Below are 10,341 nucleotides of genomic sequence, written 5' to 3'. Positions count from 1 at the left end.
TTTTCACTTGAAATAAGTAGAAAAATCTGCCAGTGGAACAAGATTTTTTTGCTTGTAATGAGAAGATAAATCTTGTCCCACTGGCAGATTTTTCTACTTATTTCAAGTGAAAATCTACTTGAAACAGGTGAAAATTGTCAAATAAGTTATTTTCCTGGTGTTATTTTTCTGGTGATGACTCTAAATGTTGAAATAGCAGTAAAACCACATTCATTGATGAAATGACATAAGGGATGGAAAGGGGGGATGGCAGTTTTACAGGAAGGATTTATTTCTTATTTATTTTTATTTCAGGGGGGATGCCATCCCCCCTCATCCCCCCTCATCCCCCCTCAACTCCAGTACTGACGACGGGAGCATGTTCTGAGTGGTTGTGGGAAATCAGAGCTTCAGTACTTGTAAACAACAGACGGTGCAGTCCTGGACATGAGACTGTGAAGGAACACCTCTGCACCCCAGATGTTGAAGTGTTTGAAGTAACTTTCCATCCATCCATGCCAGCTGTGGTACCTGCTGATGCTGCATGTGACATCATCATCATCATCATCATCATTTGGTTAAGCAGAACAATTTAAAGGGAAATTTCTCTTTTTGTTTCTTTTCATATTGCAGATAATCTGGGTTTTCTGTTGGAAAGTACAGGGTAGGCAAATATAAGCTTTGGCTTCAGCCTATTCCTTTTTCGGTTACAGAGTTTATTATTATTTTTTGTGTGAAACTGATGAGTGTAAACTTGTATGAAAGTGTTTTGTCATTTACACACACACAGTTTGAATTGCAAATAATGTAATGTAACCGAAATAAACAATTCATTCATTCATTCATTCATCATCATCATCTCTGGAGGTTTCAAATGCTCCTACAATCCAACAATTTCTGACATGGTGCTGATCTTACTTTAACTTTCTTATATGTTTTCTTCAGTACTTTCCACTGCAACAGTATCGCCCCCTATGGGATTATGAATTGAATTCAGTTCAAACTCAGTTACTTATTGTAGTTCTCATGGAATTTTAATGCTCCCAAAGTATCCAACAACTTTGCAGACACTGATCTGAAATATTCTAAGAGAGCATTTAGCATGTTTTGGGGTCACAGTGACCAGAACTTAAGTGTGAGAAGTGAGAAGAGTTGCTTCAAAAGCTTAGCTTTCAGCTGCTGCCCCTCTGCTGGAATGAGTTGCAGAAAATTTTAAAATGGAATAATCTGGTGTCACTTGTCGCTTTTAAGGTTTTTCTGAAAGACTTGGAAGCAAAAACAACTGGCTGTAGATGCTTTGACTGCTGGTTTTGTTTGTGATTTGTATTCCTGATTTGTTTTTAAACTGTTTTGTTATTGTTTGGTTGTGCAACTCTTGTGTAGGACTGTTGTAAAAGAGATTTATAATCTCAACGAGACTTTTTTCGTGGTTAAATAAAGATTATATATATATATATATATATATATATATATATATATATATATATATATATATATATATATATATATATATATATACATACAGGACTGTCTGAGAAAATTTGAATATTGTGATAAAGTTATTTATTTTCTGTAATGCAATTAAAATTATTTAATTTTATTTATTATGTTATTTATTTATATTAAAATTATTTTAATATTGCTGATTATGGCTTACAGTTTAAGATTAATATTCCCAGAATATTCAAATTTTTTGAGATAGGATATTTGAGTTTTCTTAAGCTGTAAGCCATGATCAGCAATATTAAAATGAAAGGCTTGCAATATTTCAGTTGATTTGTAATGAATCCAGAATGTATGACATTTTTGTTTTTGTAATTGCATTACAGAAAATCACAATATTCTAATTTTCTGAGACAGTCCTGTATATAAAAGCTTTCACAATGACTGAAACAGCAGCCAAACACATTTAATGCAACATATTGTACTATCCGGAGGTGCAATCACTTAAATCTGCCTTTAGGGTGTTTTATAGAGAAAGTAAATTACTTTTATCAACAGGGTTCAATAAATATTTGCTAAATTACATTTCTGCAATGTCATTAAAATTAATATAACTTATTCAAGTTATCTATTTAATCTTACTGGCACATTAAAAAAAAATTGAATAATATTTTTTTTGTCATTGCACAAGAGTGTGAGTCTGTTTTTTTATGGGAACTAAATCTGAAATGTTTTTTTTGATGCGGCTTGAGTTAATATCTGTGCTACAGGTGTAATTCTGAAAGCGGCCGCATGAGGGCGCTCTCACCACCCGCTGGTGAAGCGCAGTGCAGTGAGAAGGGAGAGCAGGAAATGTTACATGAGTCTGTTTACCACTAGAGTACGCTGCTGCACAAACTATGAGTTCCACCTATGAATTCTGCAGGGTTAACTTTCTGCATGCTGGAGGTTCAGATAATAACTTTTGACAAGATGACAATAAAAATTGCATTCAATTTTAAAGTAAAAAAAAAAATAGAAATATCAGTGGTTTATTTGTAAGTATTTAGACTGTAAAGTTTGTGTAAATTTAGCTGTTTTGCAGCCGTGATGTTAATATTGAAATAAGAAGGAAAAACAAAACAAAGCAAAATGACAGTGCAGCAGATATTGAACAAACTTGTATTTGTCCAGAAACATCTGCGGCTTTTTCCATCGCGTGTCACCAATTCCGCGGTCAGATCAGATTATGTGACTGTAATGAAGCAGAATCCTCCCTCCCTGCAGGATCAGCCGTCAAATCACGCGTTAAAGCGGCGTGTTCATCAGATCCACGTTATCAAGCACAAAACCCACTTGTTAAACACATTACAATTCCGTATTAATTTTATTAACGCTGTAAATGATCTTAATGGATGTGTGGGCTCCGCTCGGAACCTCCAGAAATAAATGTCATGTCATTGATTTAATAGATTTTTTAATAAATTTCAGATTTTTTCTCCGCTCATCGAGGGGCCACGTCCGTGTCTCCTAACAAATCTGAGTTTAAGGGGTTTAAACTTTAAATTACCTGGAAATTTAGGAGATAAAAATCCCAATCCTTCATTATGTTAAATTGTGATTATGGTTCTCCGGGTGAAGGCTCTTTGGCAGCTCTCTCTCATGAAGATGAGCTGGAAAAAGTGCCAATCTTTTACTCATCCATCTCCCGTCGCATATACACGGATTTTATTTAACCTGCAAGAAAGAGAAAAAAATAACTCGCTTCTTAGGATATGGATATTTATTTATCTCCACAACCCCCGCAGTGATCATTTTAGAAAGGCCTTAAAACGGGATAATAAAAGGAATGCATATAATCAGAGGAAAATATACAGATATAAATTAGAAATAGAGGGCCATTTACAGGATTAGAAAACGCGCGTCTCTGCTGCATCCCTTCAACGTGAAGAAATACAGGCAAAATAGTGAATCACCCATGAGCTGAAAACCTTTTAAAACCCACAATCTTTCCCCGGTGAGCAAATGAGACGCAAGGTGCATTTGCTGAAGCCTTTCAAACACTAACGTGGCCATATTTCACTCTTACAACCTTTCTCGCATCTCCATAAAATATTACAGCACTCAGAGTGATGACTGGAGCTCAGCCGGGCTTTTTCTCACACTCACGGCAACCCTAATAACGCAGTTTGTCTCCAAAACATCAGATTATCTCACTCATAATAAACCCAGCTGTGTTCTTTAAGGACTTTCTGGCTCTATAACGACCGCAATCAGACAGTTTTTCTCCTCCTTCCTCTGCAGATCCGATGGCCTGAGAGGTGAAAAACTACCAGTGAGGGGTGTTGGGGGATGTGACAACTCCCTTAACTGCCCTCGTTTGTTTCATTGCCAATGTGAACTATCGAAAATGGCAAAAAAACAAACATTTTTTTTAAGAATACAAAAAAGCTGATTGAAAATAGTAGCTAATATTGGAATTTACACCTTATTATGGGTAATTCTCCCTCAAATTGTTAAAAAAAACAACATCTGCAGTGCATCCTTTAATATACTCACACTGTTTGCGTTTCAGCTTTTAATGTAAATGGCTGTTCTTTGTTTTTTGCAGGACGCGCTGATTTGCAGCGTGAGACGCATCATTAACATCTCCGCTGCAGATCTTAATAGAGTGGAGCTGGTGATGAATTCACGGCCGCCTCCGACAACACACCATCAAACTGCTTTAAAGTTCCTGCAGTGTGTTTTTCAGGGTTTTCTGACTTGTCGGCAACAGTATGTTGAGGAATTGTGGGCCTTGCGCGTAATTGCGGGGTTAGAATAAAGAGGAGTCATATTAAAGCTCGAGTTTACTGCGTTGAAAGTGCAGAAAATGAGCCATTATTACCTCCATTGGTGCTAGTTGTTAACTATACTCATACCAACACGCCATTTAACAGCGTACAAACGGGTCCACTAATAATAAAAACGTGAACGGTGTCACTCTGACTTAGTATAACTTAAATAATAGGGAGTAAAAGTGTTATAAACAGTCAAATTAACCGCAACCAGGTTGGATCTGAGGTCCAGATCACATTCTGGGCCAGAATTCCCACATTAAGGGGTAAAAACACTATGAACTCTGGGAAAATCTTCTTATCAGAACCATTTCTCTTGTAATTTTTTGTCTTTTAAAATATTTTGGAGTTATGTTTGGGATATTAAAATAAAAAGACTAAGAAAAATGGCAAAATATGACCATTTCAATTTTAGCTGTCAATCAGAAAAAGTTGGGAAATAGTGGATCTATTTTTGATTATGCATTAAAAGCACAAAACTAAGAAAAAAATTGCTAAATATATGCGGTTTGGAAATACCTATAATATCAACTGGTTCGACTTCTTCATTTATGTGATTCCTCATCATTAATTACAGATAAAGCCAGTCCGTCCTATAGTGAAAGCTCGTATTTCCGACGGGTCCATCAACGCAGCATTATCCCGGCAGAGACGCACGTGTTGGAGCGGCGGCTCCGCCGTCTCGTCCAATCAGCGCGCAGCTCTCCGCGCAGCCCCCGGGCCAATGGGAGCGGCGCTCCTGCAGGTGGCCGCGCTGTTATCAGAGTTCCTCCCAGCAGAGACCCAGTCCATCCACGAGAGACCAGCGGAGCCCTTAATGGTTCCCATCAAAACCACTAAAAACACCATCAGAACCGAGAGACGCAAGAGCGCAAAGAGCCGCGCCGGGATCCGCGAGGAGCGGAATTACGCACGCACTTTTCCAGCTGATTCCAGCTGATTCCAGACAAAACAAACCCGCAGGAGACGCATCTTTAGTGGATAGAGGAAGAAAGAAGTTTTTGCTCCGGGATACTTGCGTGGATCAGACTGCGCCCTCATCCTTTTCCTCCCCGGTGCGCGCTGCGCCCTCATCCAAAACCTTCTCCTCCTCTTTCTCCGGTGCGCGCTGCGCCCTTTTCCACTTTTTCTCCTCTCCAAATTTTTAAACTCCAAGTGCCAAGATCGGCGGTTCATGTCCACAGATGTTAGCGGTGGGGCAGATGGAGGGAAACCACCGGCAGAGCGCGTTCGTCCTGGGCAGCACTCCGCTGGCGGCGCTGCACAACATGACGGAGATGAAGACGTCCCTGTTCCCGTACCTGGGCCCGCACGGCGGCCCCGCCGGCGGCTTCAAGCTGCCGGCCTCGGGGCTCAACACGCACATGGCCGCCGGGGCCACGCCGCACGGCATCAGCGACATCCTGGGCAGACCCATCACCTCCGCGGGCCAGCTGCTGTCCGGCTTCCCGCGGATCAGCGGCCTGGCCGCCGCCACGGCCGGCATGTACTTCAGCCCGGCGGCCGTGGGCCGGTACCCGAAGCCGCTGGCCGAGCTGCCCGGCCGGGCTCCCATCTTCTGGCCCGGGGTGATGCAGGGATCCCCGTGGAGGGACCCGCGCGGCCCCTGTCCCGGTGAGTTATTATGTTATTATTGAGCTGAATTCACCTAAAAAACGCTTCAAATGTAGTTAAATTTAGGGTATTTATAGTGTTTATTTTTTTTTATCTTCAATTCTATTATTTTATTAAATTCAATACCATATGTGCAATATCCGTCACACACATTTTACCTGCTTTTTTGCACTTTTTTTCCCCTCTACTTCCGTTGCAATGTACTTTATACACTGTTTATATCTAATTTGTAATTTATTAATTAATTTATTTCAAAAACAGGGACAGCGCACAATAAGATATTTAATCTTTTGCAAGAGAATATGCATTTCTCTTGATATTTTCTTGCTATTTTCCACCTGCAGTCCCAGCCAGGGCAGGTTGATGGAATCAAAAATTAGTATAGAAAAAGAAATAATAAGTAAAAGAGCAGAACAACGCAAAAATAGCATATAAAAATAGATAAATAGAAACATGGAAGCAGATTCAACAGAGCATGGGATCTATCAGATGTTAAGATTTAAAGCTAGGTTTCCCCCCAACACACACACACACACACACACACACATAACACACTTCTTAAATGTACACACACTTGTCTTGACAGTAACCAACGCTTGATGTGAGAAGGTGTGGGGACTTGTACATTAAATAAGTATTCCATTGAGTCATTGCAATACATGAGAATGATGATTCCCAAATGTAAATCTCGTAATTATATATATGTTCTACTTTTTTTACCCCTCCCCTGCATGTGTGTGTTAAGTTACTGCTGCTAAATAAAGTCAGTTTCTCCATTGAGGGAGAAATAAAGGATTATCTTATCTTATCTTATCTTTTTGTGAATTGAATTGAAACCATAAAATTATTTAAACCATGCAGTTAATTCAAAATTGAATGGAGCATAATCTGCTTAAATATTGCTATATTATAATTTGAAAATAAATATTTTACAGATAAAAAATAATTATATTTATCTGTTATGATTCCAAATATAGCAAAAAAATCTGATTATTGCGTTTACTTTAATGCGACTACAATTGAGTAATAATAAGATCACGCACGCTTATTAAAACAATGTCAAACATTTTAGAATTATTCACAAAGGCTTGTATAAACTTTAATTTAGTTTATATTTTTAAGAATAGCGTTTATTGATTTATTTTATTTTATTTTCCCAGGTCAGGGTAGCATGATGGTGGATAAGGACGGGAAGAAGAAACACTCCCGGCCGACGTTTTCGGGCCAGCAGATCTTTGCTCTGGAGAAAACCTTCGAGCAGACCAAGTACCTGGCGGGGCCGGAGCGGGCGCGGCTCGCGTACTCGCTGGGGATGACGGAGAGCCAAGTCAAGGTAAACCAGGCTCATTCTGAACCAAATACGGGCTCATTTCTGCTGATTCTAGGCCCAAAGATTAAAAAAGTGGACTATAATTACCAGATAACGCGCTGGGTGGTATTGTTAGATGTCGGGGTTTATGGTGACTAGGGTTGCCACCTTTCAGAAATAGAAATAAGGGACGCCCTGATTTCAGCAGCGCAGGAGCCAAAAAAAAGCCCCAAAACTTCTAAACTGAATAAAAATGTGTTTATTTTATATGGAAAAACAAAATGCTTTGATTTAAAGTTTAAAGTTCTTTAATATCATTGAACTTTCATCATGACTGTACAGACAGACAACCATACTAGCAGCTGAAATATCCTCCTATGCTACATATGTCCATATCAGCCCAGATGTAATATAGCCTACAGGTGAAGAATATGGTGTAAAGGTTAATTTATTTCAATAATTCAACTAGAATATGGTGTAAAAGTTAATTTATTTCAATAATTCAACTAGAATATGGTGTAAAAGTTAATTTATTTCAATAATTCAACTAGAATATGGTGTAAAAGTTAACTTATTTCAATAATTCAACTAGAATATGGTGTAAAAGTTAAGGAAAATACAGTACAAATCGTGTCCCGTATCAGTTCAATACGGGACGCAACATTTTTTTCTCAAATAAAGGACAATTCCGTATTTTGCGGGACGAGTGGCAACCCTAAGTGACACACCCTGCGGTGCGTCAGGGTTTTTTTATTCATCCCAAACCCGGACCTGTTGAGCATCTCCATGCTTTTTTCCTCTCAACAGGTTTGGTTCCAGAACAGGAGAACCAAGTGGCGGAAGCGACACGCGGCGGAGATGGCCTCGGCCAAGAAGAAGCACGACTCGGAGACGGAGAAGATGAAGGAGAGCTCGGACAACGACGACGACGACGAGTACAACAAGCCGCTGGACCCCAACTCGGACGACGAGAAAATCACGAGACTGTTGAAAAAGCACAAGGCCACGAACCTGGCGCTCATCAGCCCCTGCAGCAACAGCTCGGACACGTTGTGATGCCACGGCGGCTGCCCGTGCAGGGTCGTGGACCCGGGGTCATAGGAGGGGTCCAGGGAACCGAGGGGTCCTCACAGCCCCCCCAGACCCGCTATCCACCTGATAGAACGGGAATCCCATGTTTTTAAACAGTATTTACTCAAGCTCGATCATGCGTAAAAGTGTGCGCCATGCGTAAAAGTGTGCGCCATTACGCACGGAGGAGTCCAAATCTCACGGAGGACACTAAACCCACGGGCCTGGAGGACTCGCACCCACGTCCCACTGAAAAGGACAGTAATTCCCAGAAAAGGAGAAAAGGAAGCCGAACTTCCGAGACTCTTAAGGTGGAATTTTAAACAGCGGACGAAAAAAACGCAAAACTGTAGATTAAATCCACACGGTCCGGATCAGCGTGCGCGCCTCTTCCCACCCCCTGAAATGAGTTCAAATGAGTTCAAATGAGTGAATTCAAAGAGATAAAGTCCTCATCCTGCGTAATTCAGGACATATATTGCCTTTTTCCATTCCTCATCCAAGCCAGGGTTGTGCATGAACAGTTTGGACGATGCTGCGTCTGCAGTTATTTTGCAGCAAATATCGCGCTGTTTTTTTAGGATCATCCACTTTTTGGTATGTTTTTATTTTATTTTATTTTATTTTATTTTATTTCATTTCATGTGGAAAGCTTCTAACATGGCTGGTTTCACGCTGATCCGGTGCCGGACAGACACTTTACAGGTGAAGTCGGGGCTTGTGAAGCGCTTCACTCCACGCAGGGTAAAATCCACGTCCCGGGGCTCGGAACCAGCCTCAGTCCTGACGAGAATAATGTAGATATTTTTTACTGAATAAGTTATGTTTGACCCCCTCTTGCAGCCCTCCTGCGCTTATTGCCCCCCAGCCCAGATATACAAGCTGCTTCGTTTTTATTCCAGCAGAGTAACGCTCCTCTCTCCTCCACCCATCCATCCTCCCTTCCTCCTCCTTTTATTGAATTCTCGATTCAGTACTCGGGCACAAAAAATGTATAGACGCAAAAAACGCTGTAAATAATCACCGTAAAAGAGGAGAAAGGAGGAAGAAGAAAAGCGGCTTGTTTTAACGACGTCAGTGCTTTTGGTTTCGTTTGGAAAAAGTTTTTACCTCGTCAACGCAGGAGGACACAAAAACTGGAGCAGCCTTTTCATTTGAAAAATAAAAGAATTATTGCTTCCGGGAAGGTTATATGAAGAAGAAGAAAAAAAAGACTTTGTATAATGAATAAATTATTTAACAAGCATTTTCTGTTTCCTTATGGCTTTTGATTTAAAGTAGAAGTCCCAGGAAAATTCACGACCATCATCGTTGAACTTTATGAGCGATGATGCTTTCAAAAAAGAAAAGAAGATCAACAGTTATTTTTTGTAAAATAATTCCCTGCATAAAACTAAATTTTAATATATTAATATCATTAATATTAAATAATACGGGTGAAATAATTTTGGTTGGGTTTTTTCATAAATAATAATCAATGATTTATGTTATTTCTGGTGAGATTGGACCAGTTCAAATCCAATATTTACCATTTAAGTGACTACTGAGTTTTTGTTTTTAATGGTTCGTGTTCAGTTTAAAAATGAACATATTGAGCAAAAACCTCTGAAGGGAATTATTTTATAATTGGAAATGAAAATAATTAATGATGTAGACACACATTTATTTATATTATATAGATATACTGTAGAATTATTACCCAGGAATCATCCATAATATAATCCTCAATATCTCAGAGTCACTGATTTGATGTAATGTGGGGATGAAACGTCCCATTAACTCCTGTATTAGCAGTGATGGATAAAAGTGCGCCCCTGGCGGCTCAGCTCGGTACTGCAGGGGCCGGAAGTGGCTGGAATCGATGGGAACCATCAGCCAATCAGAGATCTTGAAACTCATCTGTGTAGTTTTCCATAATCCTGAAGAAAATTAACTCCTGCTTCTCTCTGGAGGAGAGCAATTCCACTACTGTTCCATAAGGTGTTTAATAACTAATTCTAACTATCTGACAGAAGGTTGGGTAATTTTCCAATCTGCAGACAATGTAATGCCATTTTTACACCGTGCATTGGTTCTGAAGGCTGAAACACCTTCATCATGGCTTTCTGA

General features: G+C 39.9%; 1 protein-coding gene across 1 annotated transcript; it reads left to right on the top strand.

Moving 5' to 3' along the window:
* The first annotated feature begins 5,035 nt into the window (after positions 1-5,035).
* Positions 5,036-9,472, top strand: nkx6.2 (NK6 homeobox 2). The gene is made up of 3 exons (XM_061744963.1): positions 5,036-5,852; positions 7,013-7,185; positions 7,969-9,472. The coding sequence occupies exons 1-3, from the start codon at positions 5,423-5,425 to the stop codon at positions 8,215-8,217; spliced, it is 852 nt and encodes a 283-aa protein (XP_061600947.1). The 5' UTR covers positions 5,036-5,422; the 3' UTR covers positions 8,218-9,472.
* The last annotated feature ends 869 nt before the right edge of the window (positions 9,473-10,341 follow it).

Source organism: Cololabis saira, chromosome 17, assembly GCF_033807715.1.
Source record: "Cololabis saira isolate AMF1-May2022 chromosome 17, fColSai1.1, whole genome shotgun sequence".
NCBI lineage: Eukaryota > Metazoa > Chordata > Actinopteri > Beloniformes > Belonidae > Cololabis > Cololabis saira.
This window is presented reverse-complemented; position numbering and strand designations above follow the sequence as displayed.